The sequence below is a fragment of the Sarcophilus harrisii genome, chromosome 4 (assembly GCF_902635505.1).
Source record: "Sarcophilus harrisii chromosome 4, mSarHar1.11, whole genome shotgun sequence".
In the NCBI taxonomy this organism is placed as follows: Eukaryota; Metazoa; Chordata; class Mammalia; order Dasyuromorphia; family Dasyuridae; genus Sarcophilus; species Sarcophilus harrisii.
Genome location: NC_045429.1, coordinates 235,951,997 through 235,973,292, shown reverse-complemented (window position 1 = coordinate 235,973,292; position 21,296 = coordinate 235,951,997). Strand labels below are relative to the sequence as shown.

The 21,296-nt window shown below is 34.3% G+C and overlaps 1 protein-coding gene across 1 annotated transcript in view; it reads right to left on the bottom strand.

Annotated features, from left to right (window-relative positions):
- Positions 1-5,933: 5,933 nt before the first annotated feature.
- Positions 5,934-21,296, bottom strand: part of SLC17A5 (solute carrier family 17 member 5) — a 63,714-nt gene continuing 48,351 nt past the window's right edge. The window contains exons 10-11 of the mRNA XM_031964623.1: positions 13,237-13,327; positions 5,934-7,696 (exon numbers count right to left, since the gene is read on the bottom strand). Coding sequence (XP_031820483.1) covers positions 7,559-7,696; positions 13,237-13,327 — 229 coding nt within the window. The 3' untranslated portion in view covers positions 5,934-7,558. The remainder of the gene's footprint in view (positions 7,697-13,236; positions 13,328-21,296) is intronic.

Here is a 21,296-nt window from a genome sequence, read left to right as displayed (position 1 = left end):
TTTTAGCCTTAAAACAGTTGACTGGATTATCAAGAATACACAATCCCAATGAACTCATTTTTTGAAAATATTGCCAAATTATCCCACATATATCTTATTTGTATACTGTGGTTTGCATGTGGTCTCTCCTATTAGATTGTGAATACCTTAAAAGCTTTGCCTTTCTCTGTATTCCCAGCACTTCTCATAGTCCCTGGTACACAGCCAGTACCTAATAAATTTTTATTGACTGACTGACTGACCCTGATGGAGACAGTCCAAGAACCTAAAACCTAAGAGCCTTGGGAATAATTATGCCTCCAGGACATCAAATTTGCTTCAAGTTTAGTTCCTAAAACTCTCACTGAATGAAGAAATCTTTGTAGAGAAGGGATCCACCTTCCTTATCCCCAACAGCAACAAATGCTGGCTAGCTGCCACCAGCAGGTGGTAAAGCAGGAGCTGTGGGGGGTGAGAGCCCCACCCCACTTTCAATCCTGCTTTCAGTTTATTCCACCGCAGCCATTGTCTGGAGAGGCAACTCCTATGTGCTCAGCCATCCCCACCAACTGCCAACCCACTGTCACCCCCACTGGGAAGACAGGCCAACTTAGTTGAAGCAGTAGAGCTGTATAGAAAAGACAGAGGCAGTGATGGTTTGATCTGTGACAGATCAAACCATCATAACCTTGAAAACTATCTCCCCTCATATCCCAGTTAAGTCAGCCCACTACTCAGAAATCCAGGAGCCTTTGGAATAGCAATGCTTCCAAAGCAGTGCCAAATGTTTCAATATCAGAGACCAATATGATTTTATTAGTGGAAATAACATTAAGGAAAATGCACTAGCATTTGCTTTGAGAATATACTCTAAGGACTAATAATTAGACCTTTCCATCTGACTTGGAGCTGAAATCTTTCTTAAGTGTTATTTCCCCCCATTAGAAAGTAAGTTTCTCAAGAGCAGGGATTGTCTTATTTTCTTTTTTTTTTACTTCCCAAGTGTTTAGTACATAGTGAACACACAAAAAAGGCTTCATTCATTCATTCATGATGAAGTATTGTAGGTACATTTGTTCACAGATGACATTGTGCTGATTGTTCCAAGCTCCAGAATATTGTAGAATCTCCTAAATTAAATCAATAATATCCACAAGGGAACAAGTCAAGTGGACAATAATCCAAATTATGACATGTAGTTGGACAGACATATCTAAGGAACAAAAATTAGTCCTGTAAATAAGTTCTCAATTGTAAAATCCTCGCATTAAAATATAACAATTTTGTAAGTGGAAAAAGTCCTAATACATTATTTACAAAACTTTTAATATTTTTCTCATTTTGAGCTTTTATCCCACAAATGGCAATTCTTTTTCATTTAAGGAGCAATGAGGAGCTATTAGAGGAAAAAAAAAAAAACTAAAGAGAAATAGTATTAATGAACTTAAAAAAAAACCAATTAATACATAGTTTGGGCCCATTAACTTGATTGAAGGTCAATGTTGGATGTCAGTCATAGGTTTAGCCCTTACATAGGCCAGCTAACTTCTTTTATTTAGTTCACAGTCTTTAGACCATATCATTCATCCCACCTATCTTCAAAATTGTTAGTCAAAAGTGGGATAATTTGGACAGCTCAGTACAAACTTACTGTTCTTATTGGAAAAACAGCGGAAAACACATATGCTACTGACTGCAATTCTGTGAAATCATCATTGTAGATAGAGAATTTGCATCTGAAAAAACTAGAACTTGCTTTCTCTGAATATGTGTGACCAAAGCTGAAGTTTTTGCACTGTGGAAGTTATTAGAACAAAAATGAATAGATAATAACAAAAATTTTACTGCAGCTAAATCTGGTGTTTTGTAAGAAATATCATCCATATGTCTGTTTCACTCTAGGAGTGTTGGAAGCTAGAAAGCTTCTTAAGTTTTTTCCTTTTTCAAATGCATTTTCTAATAAACCTCATGTTGCTTTTTGCTACCTCTGTGGACAAAGGGGCTAAATGGACCATGCAGCAAGTCACAGGAATGGGTCTCTTTGTTCATAATGAGGTACCAGTGACTTTTTTGGCTTATTTCACTCCAAGAGGGGTGAGTTCTAGTGCTGGTGAAGTGAGCACAGTTTAGTGTTCCTTTAGAGGTGCACTATACAAAAATCATTAAATCCTTTGTGGGTACATAAAGTTTGCTTAGTTCTTGCTTTGCCAATCTGAGGAAAGATGTTAGAATTTTACAGTGCCTTTAGCTCAGTTGCTTAAAGATTGGATCATCCTGAAGGACTACTTTGTGACTGCTACAGGAAATCTAACCTTCCTTCTCATTAGTCTCCTCCCTCAACAGAAATAAAGTGAAAGTAAACTGGAGCTGGAAAATTACCAGTTTTCTTCCTAATTGCTCCAAAAAGAATAAGGGTTGAAGATTTAGATGCTATGCTTCATTTTCTTATTCAGTGTGCCAGTTTAGACACACTTTTCTCCCTTGTAAAGCTCTTTGCTAGAACACAATTTCCATATGATTCCTTCTCTGAAAAAAAAAAAAAATCACTTTTATTACTTACGGTTTGAAGATTCATCTGTTTCCAAGGGAAAGAAAAATTGACAACTCCTTTTAATTTACAATTCTGTTTTTGCTTTTATCTGAAATGAGCTGGTTACTATTTAACCATATCTAAGAAGGCAAAGCAGTCTCCCACAATTCTGGTTCGATTGATTTTTCTAAGGAGGATCCAAGAGGCCATTTTTCTCAGTGATATTTACCTCATCAACATTCTGAGAAACTTTATTTTGAACAGTGAACAGTGTATCACTGTCATTTTGGAAAATGTGTAATCTAATCCCTTTAGTCTTCCTTCTGTTGAGGGTATTACTATCCTTCAAGCATCCAATTTTATTACCCAGAAGTCATTTTTTTTATTTCCTCTCCCCCTCCTTTTTTGTCCCATTTCCCTTTATTCCTGCCCTTCTTCTTTCACCTGGTTCCCTAATTTGTCTCTCTGCTTCCAGGCCCTCATTTCTCAATCCATCCACAGGTTGACAGTGAAATTCCTAAAAAACAGGTTTAACCAGGTCATTCCTGCTCATGAGCTCAGAGAAGCACCATCTTGCTTTTTGTTCCATTTCATTAGAGGAAAACAACACATCTATATGTAAATAAATATAAATAACATATCCTGTTTAGTCTTTAAAGGACTTGACAATCGACTTCATGTAAGCTCTTTAGGCTTATTATTGCACATTATTCCCTCCTTTCTCTCACCTGTGCTCCAGTCAAACTGATTAGCTTCCTGTTCTCCACATACTACATTCCAGCTTCTATGTCTGTGCCTTTGCATACATACATAGGAATGCTCTTTTTCTTCTTTATCTTCATCTCTTAGAACCTTAAGGTTCAGTTCTAAGGCCTTTTCCTTTGGGAAGCCAATCCTGTCCTCCAAGTTTATAGTACCCAACCCTATATCAACATAAAAATAACATATACAACCCTTATGTCCCCACAAAGGACTTAATAATATTTTAAAGGGCTCTTCAAATGGAACATTAAACTGTACCCACCTCATAGTACTAGTGTCTGCATTCTAATTTTCTCTCTAAATTTGTAATTACATTTTCTTTCTTCTAGCTTCAATTAAATGTTTAAATCTGGCCTCAGACACTGAACAAACACTTCCTAGCTGTGAAATTCTGGGCAGGTCAGTTAATCCCAATTGACGCACCAAAAAAAAAAAAAAAAAAGGAAAAAAAAGAGAAGTAAAAAGAATTGAAAGCATATTTCCAAATTGCTTTCCAGAATTCAGGATGGCATATTTTTTCTCTAATCAGATTAGAATTGGGGTTATCTATACAGGCCTTATAGACCTTAAGACACAGGTTTAAGTTTTGTTCCTAAAATATGACTGGACAAATTGCTTAATCTATTCTGTTCCCGGGGAACTCACTAGAAGTTCCCATTACAGAATTAGATGAAAAAAAAAAAAAAGAGTAGGCATCCAAATATTTAAAGTATGGGTGATCATAGCATTATAGGTTTTACAGCTTGATAAGAAAGAGGTGAAATTCAGAGAGATTAAATGATTGCTTAGGCATCTGAGTTAGGATTTGAATTTAGGTCTTTCTGACCACAAGTCTAGTTGCTTAGGCATCTGAGTTAGGATTTGAATTTAGGTCTTTCTGACCATAACTCTAGTATCCTATCTATGATACTGTGAAAAATTGGGCTAAGGAAACTGATGATATAAACAAAATATAAGGAGAAAGGTTAGTCTATGGCAGATCAAACTGCTTGTAAACACACTCTGTTCCCTCCCTCACTTTCCCCCAAGAAAGAAACATTTGGTATAAGATCTGATACCATGTGTAGTTAGCATTTTTTTTTTTTTTTTTGCAAAAACCAAATTTTTGGTACTCAAAAGACTAATACAAAAGCAAAAGATATCAGTAATATAGAGATACAGTTTTCTTTTTTATTTCTATTCTTACCTGTTACAGGAACAACATGGACTACTAGTAAGACTGCAAGGCTTGTACTCCATAGACAAGTCTTATAGAAAAGATTATCATCTTCTCTCTCTATCCAACCCCCCCCAAATAATGAAATAGTTCTCAAATTTTAATTCGTTAAGAGGACTATGGCTTGAACCTGTTGAGTCAATACATTCTTTGGACCAGCAGATGCAGAGGTGAAATTTGCATCCAATTGAATCAACACTGTATCTTGGCTGAATATTTTCCCCAATTTATGGTTAAGAAAACTTCTTTTGTTAAGTATTATATGATCCATGGCACTCATTTTGTTTCAATTCTGAGTCTACACCACTAGACTAGTCTGAGAGCCAGAACTTCAAGCCATCCCCATGGTTATTCTTAATTAGGGATAACTTGTTCTGGGTCTCAGACTGGTCCAATGGTGTATGCTTAGGATTGACTCTCTAGTTATTTAAAAAAAAGTATGCCTTAATCAGGAGGTAAAAGTTGTTTTGATGGCTTAGTGAAAGTCTGTCACACCAATCAGAAAGTTGGACAAGAATATACTTCCCCTTGCTATCTTGTGAATACAAGGGGATAGTATGGATGGTTAGATTTAAGCAATAAGGCCTATGGCTTTTAGTTCACAGTACCTTAGGAAGAATATTGAAAAGGCAATTTGAAAAACTTTAGATATAGCTGAAGCAAAGGATTCCACTGATCAAAAAAAAAATTACAGTATATTCATAGACTAGGATACACTGAAATTAAAAAAAAAATACATAGCTAATGGTTTGTGTGTGAGCTTTTAAGGATATCCTATCTGAAACGAAAATCCATCATTTGACATGATGAGTCTACACTGGAAACCTTGAAAGAAGTGGCATAAAGGATGCAATGAATAATGTGACCAGAAAATGAACTGGGATATATACTATTGATAAGGAATCTCTGATGAATAATTTCTGTGCTTCACTTCTCCCCTGCCACATAAGACATGCAGAGTGCTTATGGACCCTGTATCAACGGTTTGCTAGTGAATGGACAAGAATTCAGTATGATGGGGAGATACACATAGGGTGTGATCTGCTTCCCTGAAAGGAATTTCTATATAGATGAAATCACAGATTTATCTTAATATTAAAGAAGGATATAGCAGAGTAAAAAAAAAATATATGTTCTTGTTTCAAGATAACTTTTTAAAGAAAAAATGTGCTTATTACATATCATCCCTTTTAAAAATGAGTATGGTAGGGCAGCCAAGTGGCACAGTAGATAGAACAGCAACCCTGAAGTCAGGAGGACCTGAGTTCAAATTTGGTCTCAGACACTTAACACTTCCTAACTGTGAACCTGGACAAGTCATTTAATCTCAATTGCCTTAGCAAAAAAAAAAAAAAAGTATGTTATTAATTTTGAATACAAAACATTTTAGTTTTATGGATAGTAAGAAAATACAAATCCTTATAAAAACTGTAAGATAACAGAACATTCACATTTAACCATCATTTTAATGACATAAAAAGAAACACCACATGACAAATTAAAAATATTTACAATAAATGCTGACTGAATAGGGTTTGAAAAATAAATTACATAAAATTGCACCCAACAGGTAACAAAAAAGTTATCCTGAACAAGATAAGTTAACAGGACTAATAGTTATAAAACATTAGCCAAGACCTAAATCAAATAAAAGTTATTTAAAGCATGCTTTGAAATCACTGGCTGAAAATTTGGAAAAAATCCCTTTGTAAATCCCAGAGAGGTTGAATCCCAGAGACAAGAAGCAGCAGGGACTTTCCTAGGATGATTTCGGTCTTTAAAAACCATCTTTACTTTGAATTGCAAAGAGAAGCGCAAGTTAAGCCTGGTAGAGGAATGAAGATGTGTTTTGTCATGTAGTTCAAGAAGCAGGCACCTATATTTGGAACCAGAAGAAGCAGTGGCACAGACAGCTGGTCCCAAGCATGGTTCGTGGGATGATTTAAGAATGAGCAGGAGTCTAAATCTGTATTGCAGACTATATGACAACTCAGAATTCAATTTGCTGAGCAGAGTGGGTGGAAGTTACCTCGAATACATACACAGAAGTTGAGATTTCCCCCAGCCCTGGCTGCTCTGAAAGTGCAGTTTCATCAGTCAGTTAAGAGCTACATAGTGAGAATTATATCTAAGCAATGGCACTGAGCTATTACTGGCAAATCTTAGTTTATGTGGCAATAGGTGGCCTCTGCACCCCAAGAGCCAGAGGAAAAACGTTTAGGTAAAAACGGTCTGTTGGTGAAAATGAAGCTGCCCTTGCCACAAGCTACCTGACCAAGAGTAAACTCCATGAAGGCAACAACCCTCCCTTATTTCTCCAGGGGCCAGCCCGAGGTTTTACACACAGTGGACCCTTAATACATTTTGAATTGTATTAGATCAATTGCAAGGCCAGATTCTACAGATGCTAGCAGCACCATGGAAACAGTAAAATTTCAGACCTGAGGGAGAGTAGATTAAAAATAGCTCTGACTTAGAGAACATGTTGTGCTAGCCTCACAATAACTCTGTGAGGTACAAAGTGCAAGTACTTGTGTCTTTACAAATGAGGAAACTGAGACCCCCAAAAGTTATGTGACTCATCTAAAGTCACAAAAGCTTGTAAATGGTAAAGCTGGGCTAGAACTAGGTGAAGTGTGTTCATGAGAGAAGTTTAGATGAGAACAAGTCCTTACTGATACCTGAGAATCTCCATTCGGCTTGTGGAAAGGTATAAAGTTCACTTTAGCTAATTCTCCTAAGTGTTTAGCTCTCTAAAAAGAAATAAATAGCACCGTATGCTATTTATTTATGTTTTTTGACTTTTTTTTGATGATCCTGAACTACTATGCATAATTATTTTCTTATAGCTGTGTATGTGAACCTAAATTACAACTCCCAGCCTATGCTTTTCTCACTATAAATGATTAAAAATATTAAATTCCACAAAAAAATCAATTTCATAATTTCAAGCCTTAAAAGTATATAAGTACATTTTTTGGTGGAATTTTTAAGCAGTCAAATAACAAAGGCACTTTTAGGTTATATGATGATAAAAATGAATCAAGAGAGTGGCTGTTTCCATGGTTCTTTTAGTTTAGATGCCTGTGATAACCATGTAAAGCCCAGTCTTGCACTTCACCCCTGGAGAAAGCTGTGAAGAAAAGTGCTCCAAACACATCAATACCAGCAGCAATGTAGAACACCATCTGCCATTCTTCCACTGTGTTCTGTAAAAGGAAGAAAAAAAAGGAATTCAAAACGCTTATTATTAAATGCAATCTCTGGAATCAGGGATTGCTAGTGTAAGGGAGTTGATTTCTGAGCTGAGGTTGGGAAGGGGTAGAGGAAAGGAGTGGAAAATAATCACCAGACATCAAACTATAAAGTTTCACCCATTTGATCATTTTCTGAGATGTGAGCCAAAAAAAAAAGGGGGGGTGGGGTGGGGGGGAGTCGGGTACTTTAAATAGTTAAGTCCTAGTCAGTTTAACAGGGGAAGAGAATTGAGGCTCTGGAATGCTTTGTGGAAGAGAATCCTGGCTGACAGGTTGGGGGAAGGGAGTGAAAGGACATGAATAAGCTTTCAAAGACTTTCTCAAAGTCCTAACACATGAACCAATATTAGCTTTTATAGATCCCAACCAGTCATCTGTCCTGCATAGAGATGCCAGTCTGGAACGCTTAAGAACAGTCCTGTATCAAGAGAGTACTGGTCACCAGAAACTAGTTTCATTTACCCATAGAGGAAGGAACTACAGTAAAATTATCCACGAACAATAATTCTTGTCTTGGAAGTGTGTGTCACTCAGAAATCCAAAGACTTTCGAGTGAAATTGCAAGTGTGAGCAAACAATAATCTTCTGAGAGCCTAGCTGGGGCCAAGTTAGAAGCAGATTGCCCGAGATGGGCAGCAGCATGAGCCAACTATAACTTAGCAAATACTTCTAGACAAGAAAGACTAATGTGTGCATGCAGATGTTCTGTACACAAAACTCTGAAATTAAGAGTGAAATCTAAGTAAGAGTGAAGTCTATGTCCTAACAGAGAGAGGACAGTGCAGGAAGGAGTGACACCCAAGAAGCTCAGTTCCAAGCAAATGACAGTGTAGCTTAAGATTTTGGGACTTCTACTAGACATCGCAGCTGCAGTTGGGAATTTGTTTCACTGACTTCTTTTTCTCTGCCTGAGTTGGGTATAAATGACTGGCAGTGAAAGGATTTAAATTCCAGTCCCCTGAAGCCACTGGACTGCTGAGACAATAACAAACGTTGAGGTTGTGGCTGCCACAAATGCCATGTGAAGCAGTGGGTGCTGCTCAGAGCATGAAAGCCTTACATGCTGACTGTGGATATATGGGTCAAGATATAAGAACATATGCCTTGAGAAGAAATGATTCTTGAGGGAGAGTGATGGAGATAGTAAAAAACACATTTTATTGGTCCAAGATGGCTGCAAACTTCATGATAGGCAAAGAAAAAAATTTCAATTTTTGCTCCCATATTTGGAGCTATCTATAAATGCTCGCAAAACTTCTGAACTTTTTTGCATGGTTCTATTAGGGGACAGTGAGAACATAAAAAGGCATGGAAAAAATATCAAAACTAGGAGCCAGAAAATTTTCATTGTTGCTAAAGTATTGTGGGAAAAGTATGGTTTTTCCTATAAAAATTCATTTGGACCAGTGTTAGGCATATACCCTAAGGAGGTCATTGCTAAAGATAAAGGTTACATATATAACAAAAGATTTATAGCAGAACTTTTTGTTTTAGTAAAGAACAGGGGAAAAAAAAAGCAGATGCCCATAAATTGAAAAATGGGTAACCAATTGTGGTTCATGAATACAATGAAATATTGTTATGATTTAAGGAATTACAAAAATGATGACTACAGAGAAGCATGGAAAGATTTATATGACGTGATACAAAATGAGAGTTGAGAAAAAAATATACATTACAACAATGTAAATGGAAAGAACAACTATTACAAAATGACTGAAACAGAATGTTGTGAAATTACAAAGTATAAGCTTGATCTCAAAGAAGAGATATGAGAAGACACTTATTCCCACTTCATTGCAGAAGATGATGTTCAAGGATATGGAATATTACATATAACATGAGACTTTTTGGATATGTTGATCAGTATTATTGATTTTTCTTCTTGCCTTTAAGAAAAAATTCTTTATTATGAGGAAAAGTTCTCTGGAATGAGGGAAGAAAAATGATTCAGGAAGAAATCTAGGTGATGTAAAAACAAAAGATATCAAAACAAATTACCTCTTTTATGAAGTTTAGTGGTCTAAACTCCACTAAATTTTTTGATAATTTGCTCACTTTGGACAATTCCCCTCCCCCCTCCAAATTTAATAGTTTAAATTCAGTCAGAATTGAATAAGCAATGAGGAGAAAAAGGAGGGAAAAGAGGAAAGAATTAGGGCAATCAGGGTGAGCTAAAATAGAAAAATGTGAACAATACAAGGGAGAAAAACAGGAACACTATTGAAAAGTCATACTTGTTTGAAATGAAATGAATATTTTGTCAAAAAAGAAATCCTAAAAGTTCATCTTAAATGTGTTGTGAGTGAGTAATCAGAGAGGCAGGTGTGGTGCAGTAGCACCAGAAGAAAAGGGAATAAATCAATGATTATTTATTCTACTAGAATACTATGTTTAAGGCAGCTTCTCAGAATTCCTAAGACAAAGCTGCTCTGTTTAACCTACAGCACAAAATAATACTTCAGTGTTACTTTGAGGCAATGGGTGGTTTACAAACCAGTCAATTCATCAATTGTACTGTAATTCCCACACAGCTTCCAGTTTTGAAGATGAAAATTCTACTAGTGACTTTAAAATGTTTTATTTTATAATATAATAATTGTGCCATAAACACACTTTGGATTTCAATTATATACTTATAAAAAAATTCAATAATAATAAACTTTGTAAACATGACCACTCTCAAAATAACATGATAACTACTAGTGATACAGAGGAAAAACAACAGTCTTTACCTCCAAGGAGAGTATAATCTAATGAGAGGGAGAAAGTATGCAAACAAATAAGTAGATATTAGGTACAATGCAATAATGATAAACAAGGGTCCCTGATAAAGTTTCAAAAGAAATCTGAAGGAGAATTCAATGTCAGTTGGGAGTAGGTGGAAAGTAGTGAAGGCTTTGTGAGCTTGGAAGAACCAAAAAATCATTTCAACAGTCAGAGATGGAAAAGAGTGTATTCCAGATATGGGGAAAGGACTTTCATAAATGAAAGTAACTATGGAAGAATGCAAGATTAACTAGGAATGATAGCACTCTTGTCTGGCTGAACATAAGTGTACATGAAGTGGGGAAAAGATGAAATTAAATTATCAAGCCAAGGAGTTTGGCTTTTATTTTACAGGTAATGGGAGCCACAGTATGTTTTTGAGCAAGATAGGGTCAGGGTCAGACTTGTGTAAAAGAAAGATGATTTTGGAAAAAGATCAAATGTAGTGCCAAGAATGCTAGGCCTAACAAAACTATTTATAACTATTTTTCTTGTGATACAGAAAGCAGTTTGAGGCTTATCAGTCCTGGAATGACTAATTTATATCAATTGGGAAACACACTGGCTGACAGAATTAGAACTCAATACCTCAGGATTATCCCCTAGAATCATGAGAGTAGTAGTAGTAGTTACTGACCTCTGGGGATTCACTTTGAAAGTGACAGGTATTAAGATAGTCAGAGAGGGAGAAAGAGAGTGCTATAGAGAGTTGAGTGCCAATAACAAATAAAAGTAAAAATGAAAGTGCTTTATTCTTTTCTTGGTACATTTGAGGAGAGAGACATCTTGACCCGGAAGTGCTTATAAATTTTAAAACATATATATTTTTCTCAAATGGTAGACTAGGAAATAAAATGGATGAAGAAAATGAGAGACCTGGAAGTTCTTAAATATATTTTAAAATGTATATATTTTTCTCAAACAGTAGAGTAGGAAATTAAAATGGAAGAGGAACATGCAAGAACTATTTAACCATACCCATGACTAAATATCATATATACAAAAATTACACATTGGGTTGCAAAAGACCATTCATCTTAAATGTACAGATATATTCATATTTAATTTTCTTACATGGGCCACTTAAAAAAAGAGTAGGCAGCATGATGTAAAAGGGATGTTTCACATTCTCCAGCCCTAATTAATATAATTAACAGGACGTTCTATTCTTGCCACTTCTATCAAGTCAGCATGCCTATGACAAAGTTAATCAAATGTATAAACTAAACAATTTATAGACATCTATTATATCAGTCAATCAAAAGTATGTTAAAGATGCCAGAAACAAAGTTCTTGAGCCACTGGATGAAATCAGACGAGGAAATATACTGAGACTGGTTAAAAGATTTAGACATATTTTTAGGGCTAGAAGATTCCTGAAGAAAAACCATTTTAATAACTGCTTCCACTGTTACATTTTGAGGAACTAAATCCTTAAACCTATAACCCAAAGCAGAAAGGGAGTTTGGGAATAAGCCCAATAATTTAAGATCTCTAGGATTATTTACACATGTTTTATACATTTGATTAAATGATTCTGCAACTCAAAAAAGTGTTCTATCTGATGATATAAGAAATAAGGCCTCTTTTTAATTACATTAATTGGGACTAAGAATAGCGAACACTTTTCTCAACAACTACTGAGAGAATGAAAAAGATTGAATTTCAACTGTTAGTTGAATGTTTTTTTTTTTTTAAAGCAAACCATAGGTGTGAACTGGATCAGTTAACCTCAGCTCCTCATCTATGAAATGAGGGGACTGGAGAGAAAAGATATTTGCTAATTTTTTTAAAAATAGAGGTATATGTGTTTGGACCTCATAGATGTGAAATGTTGCATACATTTTCATATCAAGTCACTGTGTTATTAGTTTTATTAAACTGTTTTACTTTGATACAAGAAACCTCACAGAGAGGGGATAATCTGTAAATGTTTATAATATAAAATATAAACAAATCAATAAAACTTAAAAACTGTTTTTGCCTTGATAAATGTGTAAATATGTTTAGAAGAATTGTACAATTTTAACCTATACTAGATTATTTACTGTCTAGGGGAAAGAGTTAGGGGAAAGGGAGGGAGAAAAATTTGGAATGCAAGGTTTTGCAAGAGTGAAAGCTGAAAATAAAGCTATTATTAAAAATAAATTAAAAAAACAAAACAAAACCAAAAACCTTGTTTTGGCCTTTGCTCATATTCTTCCCTATTTTTGGAATGCCTTTTTCCCTAATGCATTACTTGCTGAATTCCTAGTCATACTTTAAAACCCAATTCAAATATTGTCTTTTTTTAAATTAAGCTTTCCTGGATTCACCTGGTAGTTAATAACCTTCTCTCTTAGAACAACATGGCAAATTTTGTTCTGCAGTTTTCTGATTTGTTTACTCAATATTTTATGGTTATATGCACACTTTCCACTAGACTATTAGCTCCACGAAGGCAGGAATTGTATCTTATCTAACTTGCAATATTTAATAAACATTAATTGAATGTTAACTAATACAAGCAAGTCAAGTATCACAAATATCCCACAAATGTAATTATATAGGAGCTTCCAGGCACAAAGTCTTTATTTAACCATCTACTACTTAAAAAGCAATTAAATTATAAATATTCAATATAAATATTCATAAGTATTCATACTGAAGAATTGAAGAATACACTCAAAATACATTGTAATTAAAATATATTCAATTTTGAACTATTTGTAATGTTTACTTACATTAGGTGTTAGACTTTTAGCAATGACTGGTCCAATCATTCCTGGAATAGTACCAAATGAGTTTGTGATGCCTAGGAGGATACCAGCATACCTGCACAAACAATTATCATAGAAGTTTATTAGTTGATGATAACATTTTAAGTATCATTTTATTTTTTCAGATCATGAATATGAGATACTTCATTGAAATAATATGGAGGGAAACAGGCTTCTAGGGAGTAGGGATGGATATTTTAGGTGAAGCACTTAATTCTATTTTTTTAATCAATAGTATTAAAATTAATAATTTAAAAATATCACATATTTTTCTTTTCTATTCTCCTAAAGGACCATCTTATAGTAAAGGACAGAAAAAACAAACAAGTTCATCAAAACTAAGTGATATAGCCAATTAATATACTAATATAATTTGAGGAAACTTGCTATAAAAGGATTCTATGTATTGGTCTACCTGCCATCTGGGGCAGTGGAGGGGGGGAAGGAGAGGAAAAATTGAAACAAAGGGTTTTGCAACTGTCAATGCTGAAAAATTACCATGCATATATCTTGTAAATAAAAAGCTATTATAAAAAAAATAAAAACAAAACAAAAGGATGCTAGATGGTGCATTGGATAAAGCACTTGGCTTCAGACACTGACTAGCTGTGAGACCTTAGGCAAGTCACTTAACCTTGCTTGCCTCAGTTTCCTCATCTGTAAAAGGAGCTCTAGAAGGAAATGGCAAACCAGTCTAGTAACTTTACTAAGAAAATCCCATATGGGGTCAACAAAGAAATCTAACTGAAAAATAATCAAACAATAACAAAAATGCTATAAAAATGATACTTTTAAAATGAGACTAAAAGTGTTCAGAGGTGGAGTGAATATAATGGCTTAGAATCAGGAGATCTATGTTCATATCTATCTCTGATACTTGTTAACTGCAAGACTGGCCAAGTCATTTAATCTCTTGGCATCTCAGTCAACTTCCTGTGATTTTGTTTCTACATTTATTATTCCTCTGAAGTTACTAAACAATTTTCTTATACATTTGTCATCATTAGGATGTTGGTTTTGGCATTTAATGAAAGTCTAATTTGGATTACTAATTAGTAATATTTTGTCACTGTTCTCGATAAAAACTCATTATGGTTCTCTACAATTCCACTCCAGTGTGGTTTTTGAAGATTTTCATAATCTGAACTCATTTATTCTAATCCTTCCTGCTATTTCCAAGTCTCTCAAGTACTTCATGCAAGTACGAAACATGCCTATGCATTTCAGCCAAGGTGCTCTTTTTGTCCTGCTTACCCTCCTACCTCCCTTTCTGCTTATTTAAATCCTAACTATATTTCAAGGCCCCAGCTACTATCTTTTCAGGGAAGCCCTTTCCAATCATACCACTTCATAGTGATTTTTTTTCTCTTATCTGAATTCTCATATTGCACTGAAAGTCAGTTCCACACTTAGCACTTGATTCTTTTTATTATTATTATTTTTTATCATACACTTATTTCAACTACTACAAGCAACCCAAAAATATTTTTTCTAGCTCCTTCCTCCCCCTTAAACTCTGGGGCCTTGTGCAGGAAAGCCTAAGGTCTGTCTGTCATAATCATACTTTTACTTGTCATTCTATTAACTAATTAGAAAAGCAATCTTCATGGTTTTTTGGGAGAGGGCTTGGGAGAACACTCCCATAATGATGTAAATATCACCAGACAGGCTCTGGAAGATTTTGTTTTTAATTTATTATAGATGGAGCGATGCATTGGGTTCTGTTTCACTGGAGGGATCATTTACATTGCCAAAATCACAGATCCAATGTTTGGCCTTTAGAGTAGATATAAAAGTGTAAGCATCAATGTATTATGGCTTGTGAGAAAAAAATGACTTGATATACTACTATTTTTATAGATATTACTTATTAGTAATATAGGAATTCATTAAGCATTTGGAGGTATCATGATGCTGAAAGGGAAAGGAAGAAAAAAAAATCCTCTCTCCCCCTATGAATAAGCAAATAAATCATAATTTATTTTTCTGGTATGATATTTTCAGCTGGGGAGAGATCTCTTATTTCTGAAAACTAACAAAGATAGATGCACAGAAATGAACAACCTTAAATAAATTCATTGTGATTCAATGTCTACTATGCTAGGGAATTTTAATTAATATTTTATTATATTATACTGGTTTTCTTTTTATTCCTTGTTGACTGATGTCTGTTAGTAATGTATAAAAGGACTATCCTTTTATACATTACCTACAAGTGTGCTGAATTGATCACAGTATGTTAACTTTTTTCCCCCTCCTCCACTAAAATAGGTGGGTGTGTATTATAATGATGGTTTAAAAAAAAGAGAGAGATGTGATTATCCAGATTTAGAAACAGTAAGGAAAGGATAGCACTCTCTCTTTAAAAAAACTACTTTTCTTTTTTAATTTTAAGATTATTTTTGTTGTCATTGATATAATGTGGTATTATGCGGTTGGTCAGTTAGCCTGGCACTATGTGCCAGACACTATGCTAAGCACTAGGGATACAAAGAATGAAAAAAAGGGACCCTTAAGGAACTCACATTATGTGGGAGATAATATGCAAATGACCATGCACAAATAAGGTATATATATAGGATAAATTGGACAAAATCAATAGAAGAGAAGGCACTAGAATTAAGGGGTTTGGGGATAGGCTTCCTGCAGAAGGTGGATTTTAGCCAGGACTTGAAGAAAGCCAAAATAGCCAGATGATAGAGAAGAGAAAGAATTTTAGGCATGGGGGACAGCCAGCCAAGAGAAAATTCAAGAGTTTGGAGAGGTACTATGTCACTGGATTGCAGGCTACTTCTATTATCCATTGGTGAGATGATGCCAGGATGCTGGCAGCGTCAGAGGAAAGAAGGAGGACTATACAAAAGATATTACAAAGGTAAAATCAATATGACTTGTCAATAGATTGGATGTGGGGGAGTAAGAGAGTGAAGAGTTGGGGGTGACACTTTAAAGCCTGGGTGCCTGGGAGGATAGCTGTACCCTAGACTGTAATAGAAAAGAGAGGAAGGTTTTTGAGGAAAGATGAGTTCAATTGTGCATATATTGAAATTAAAATGTCCCTGGGACAGTCAGTTAGAAATATCTAATAGTCAGTTGGATATATAAGACTGAAGTTAGTGGAGAATTTAGGGCCAGATAAGTAGATCTGAAAATCATCAACTTTGAGATAACTGAACTCATGGAAATTGGTGGGAAAATCAGGATAGACTAGTGTGACAAAAAACCTAGAGAGAAGAGAACTGGGAGGAAAAAGATGTGCATTTATTGGAAAATGGTACAAACTGATACATCTATGTATAAAATATTATGCTGCTGCAAGAAATCAATACAGAGAAAGAGGGAAAGACTCTTGAACTGATGCAAGAGTTAAATAAGCCGAGTCAAGAAAACAATATATCCAATGACTGAAACAATGTAAATAAAAAGAACAGGCACAAAAAACAGTGAAAGAGATCATTACAAAATTATAAACATTACAAAGTTATGAAGAACAAGTGAGTGCAGCCCCAAAGAAAAGATGTAAGAATATGCTCCCCCTCTTTGGTGGAGGTGGGAAATTCTTGGGTGTGGAATATTGCATATATTTTCAGACTTTTCTAATGTGTTGATCAATTTTGCTATCTTTTCCTTTTTTTTTCTTTAAAAAAAAATCCTTGTTATATAGAATGACTATAGGAAGATGGTAAGAAAAGGGGAAAATTTGGACAATGTTAAAAAAAAAAAGCAATAAATATTTGTTTAAAAATATATATTTTACTGTTTCTATTCCCAAAGAACTTACAGTTTAGTAAAACTGAACAAAAACTTTAAGTTCAGGGAAGTTGTCTCAATAGTTCAACAAGATCTATTTTTAGGTAAGGCAGTTCTTTCTTGTCCCATACTTGTCCAACACAATATCTCACTTAATATTTTATTTCCTTACATACTCTCTATCTATATAAATCTATATAATCTTGAGATTTTTATTCTCTAGCCTAATAATTTGAATTATTTTGGTATGCTTGACAAACTATTTTCATAATTTCCGAAAGAAACCAAACAAGTTTACTTAACTCAAAGAGATAAGGGGGAGGAAAAAAAAAACCTAGCACAGCTGGACTGGATCCAGGTGTTAACATTTGACAATCTTACAGTTTTCTATGTTCAAAACACTTAAGGTGTGATAATGAAACTATGGGGCACAGATTCTTCTCAGCATCTAGTTTTAATATGTCTTAAATAAACCAAGCTGGCAGCACAGACTTTTTTAAAACACAGTTAACATTTTGGCAATAGGTGGACACTGACAGTAACACTGCCAGAAGTTACAAGAGCCTGTTACTAAGTGTAAGTATATGCTGTGAAATTCTCAATGTCAGCACCCAGAAGCTGGAGTATTTATATTTTGGTTGGCCTAGAAGTGCAATGAAAGCATGATGCACTGCTAAGGGAGAAAATGGATTACGGGGACTTCTGTGGGATTTCTGCTTGCATTTTGTGATATAAAGTTGAAATAACTTCTCTAAGATTCCCTTCAGGTTGGTCAACAAAGTAGACATTTCAACAGCTATAGAAAAAATACAGTAAAATCTTTATTAGCTAAAGGATATATGTATTTAGCTGTTATTACCAAAGACTTAGAAGTATATTTTTTCTGGCCTTTTTTTTTTTATTCAGAGGAATTATGGTTTTTAAAATAGTTTTAAACTTAATAAAAACACAATTGTAGTCATAAGGTATAATTCAATATTTCAAAAGACATCTTCTAATTCCAAAAAACTTGTATAGAACGATGCCATCCACATTCAGAGAAAGAACTATGGAGTCTGAATGCAAATCAAAGCATAATATTTTCACTTTTTATTATTTATATTTTCCTTCTTGTGGTTTTTCCCCTTTGTTCTGATTTTTCTTTCACAACATGACTAATACGGAAATTTGTTTAACATGATTGTACATGTACACCTGGTACTGCATTGCTTGCTGTCTTTGGTGGAGGGAAGGAAGGTGTAAAATTTGGAACTCAAAAATCTTGCAAAAATGAATGCTGAAAACTATCTTTACATGTAATTGGAAAAAATTAAAATACAATTAAATAAAAAAAAAAAGACAAGTCTTCACTGATGTTGGGACTACTTTTCCATCAAGCTGTTTTTAGCCACTACAGATCTGGAAATCTAGTCTACTTGTACCACCTAGCTGCCCCATTTAAGAATGGCTGTGGCCAAAAGAGGGGCCAGCCTTCTAATGGTGAGTCTCTATGTCCATTTTAACTGCTGTGACATATTTGGTTTGCATGATCCTATCCAGGATGTATACAGAATATATTTGCTCCGTAGGATCCTGTAACCAAAAATGCTATTGACTTTTCTTCCTCTTTTAGAGTAAAAGTATATCACTTGTCTGAGAGCAGGTCTATATATACAGAGCTATTCACACCTATACTGAGAAGGCAATGAATTATGATTTATCATCACTACCATCAATAACAATAAGTATCTACAAAATGCTTATTACTATTGTTAGATGCCGAGTTAATTTCTGGAAATACAAAGAAAATCAAAAACACAATCCAGGCTCTCAAAGAGCTCATATTTTCTAATGGAGGAAAGAACATAGAAACAATTATGTACCTCCAAGATCTAAATAATTCTGATGGAAGGTAACCTTTGAGAGAAGGCACAAATGGGGGAGTACAATACAATTAAAGTATGAGGATTTGAACTTAGTTTTGAAAGAAGTCAAGGAAGCAAAGAAGGGGCAAAAAAGGAAAGCCAGTACAAGGGCATAGAATTAAGAGATGCAGTGTTGTGTGTGAGGAAGAGCAAAGAATGATGCAGAATACCAAAGTGAGTGCCTGGAGGACAGTAAAGTATAAGAAGACTGGAAGGGCAGGAAGGGGGCCAGGTTGTGAAGGAATTTAAAAGCCAAATAGGATTTGTTAGTTTATTATTTGCATAGTGATACTCAGTTTTCATATATTCCAATTCTGCTTCTACAACTCACTTCTTCATTAAAAGTTTTTCTCAGTTTCTATATTCTTAATATTTGTCATTTTTATAATATTTCATTACATTCAGCCATTGATCTTGTGTATTAATATTGTTACTACAAAAAGTGCTGCTATAAATATTTCTCTATATATCTTCCTCAGTGTTTTATTGTTGAGTCAAAGAGTAGGAACAGCTCAGTAACTTTTCAGGAATAATTCCAAATTTTTTCTAGAATGGTCAGAATAATTCATAACTATCAATATTTTTATATATATCTTCCCATTAGTCCCTCAAATACTTGCTGTTTTTTGTCTTCTATTATCTTTGCTAATGATTACTCTGAAGTGAAACCTTAGGGTTATTTCATGTGTATTTCTTTTATTATTAATGATATGGGCATTCTTTCTCATATGATTGTTTTCTTTTTTGTTTACCTTAGATTCTGATGTTTTCTCTCAGCTAACCTCAACCTCATATCTACTCTGTATATATGTTGTAAATACCTAGTTATCTGTCTACAATGATCTTCCCTTATTAGAAAGTAAGCTCCTTGAGGGCAAAGTCAGATTTCTTGCCTTTCTTAATATTCCTAGTACTCAGAATCATGCCTGGCACATATTGTATGCTTAAAGGATACTTCCTGATTGATGGACTGACTGAAAACTGCCTGTTTGCCTGTCTTTGACTATTTATCTATTGAGTAATGGCTCTTATGCTTTTGCATTTATTAGATATATCTGCTAAGATTTTAAGGGAAGTTTTTTACAGGAGGTAGTTTCTGGTTTCACACTTAGGAGATGGATTCTAAAAGGTGTGAAGGAGAAAGAATTACATGGAGATGTTAGAAATACCTAAATATAAGGAGTTGAGCATCTAATTTGCTTAAATAACTTTAAGCAAAATGCCTTCATTTATTTGTACGGGGCTCTAATTTTCCATTTCTACTTTTTCTTGGTTTAATAGTCAGATCTTAGATTGATAATTTTTTTTTTAGAAGACAGAAGCAAAACATACTATTATAACTGTTGCCTTCTGTTAAAAACATTTCTTTCTCTTGTTAAGAGATTTTTCTTTAGTCTTCCCTTAACTTTAAATACTTCTTTTTATAGCTTATGAATTGCTTATTTCTTGCTTTTTACAGATTTTTGTCCCTTATTTACTTGTATCTTTTTTGCATTTCTCCTTCCTTTTCTCAACTACTTTGTAGAATACACATTTGTCAGGTCATTCTGCTGCTCTTTGTTTAGTCAAGTATGCTTCTTCCCATCCTTCCCATCTATGACATAATAAACATAGATTCTTCTTATGCTTTTACAATTCTTCCTTTGAATAAAAAATTCTACTTTTTTGAACTCCTTTTCTGCTTAAATAGCCTTCCTACCAATTCTTCCTGAATATGTCCTTACATCAATAAAGTGGATATTCTTGAAATTTGTGTTCTCTGAAATTTCTATCATCTTTATGAGCAAGATTTACCTTCAACTAATTTTTCTTTACTTTATAGGGATAACTTCTTGAAGGGATTGCTCCTTTTTTTCATTTCAGTTTCCCCCGGAAATTATATAAAGCAATGTGGGGAAGATCTAATTCAATTTTACAAAGTTTTATTGAATGTCCATTCTTCCAGGCACTTTGCTAGATAATATGATAAAACCACAAAAGAATGGATCAGTCTTTGGTTTCAAAAAGCTTGTAAGTATATCACATTTTATGAATTAAACAACAGAGGAATTTTTGGATCATAGATTGGGCTGAAAGGGACCAGGACCATCATGTCCAATGGCTTCATTTTACACACAAGAAAACTGAGGCTCATAAAGTTTACTCAGAATAATATAAGTAATAAAGGATCAAGTCAGTATTTAAACCCAAGTCTTTTGATTTCAAACCCAGTGATCTTTCCACTACACTAAATCATATATATATATATGTTTATCAGATAAAGAGATAAGACAAATGTTAGGAACATGTTGGCTGTGATCAATATATTTCTTAGTTTACTAAGAACATACAAAAATTTTGAAAAAAAATTTCTTAATAAAGATACTAGAG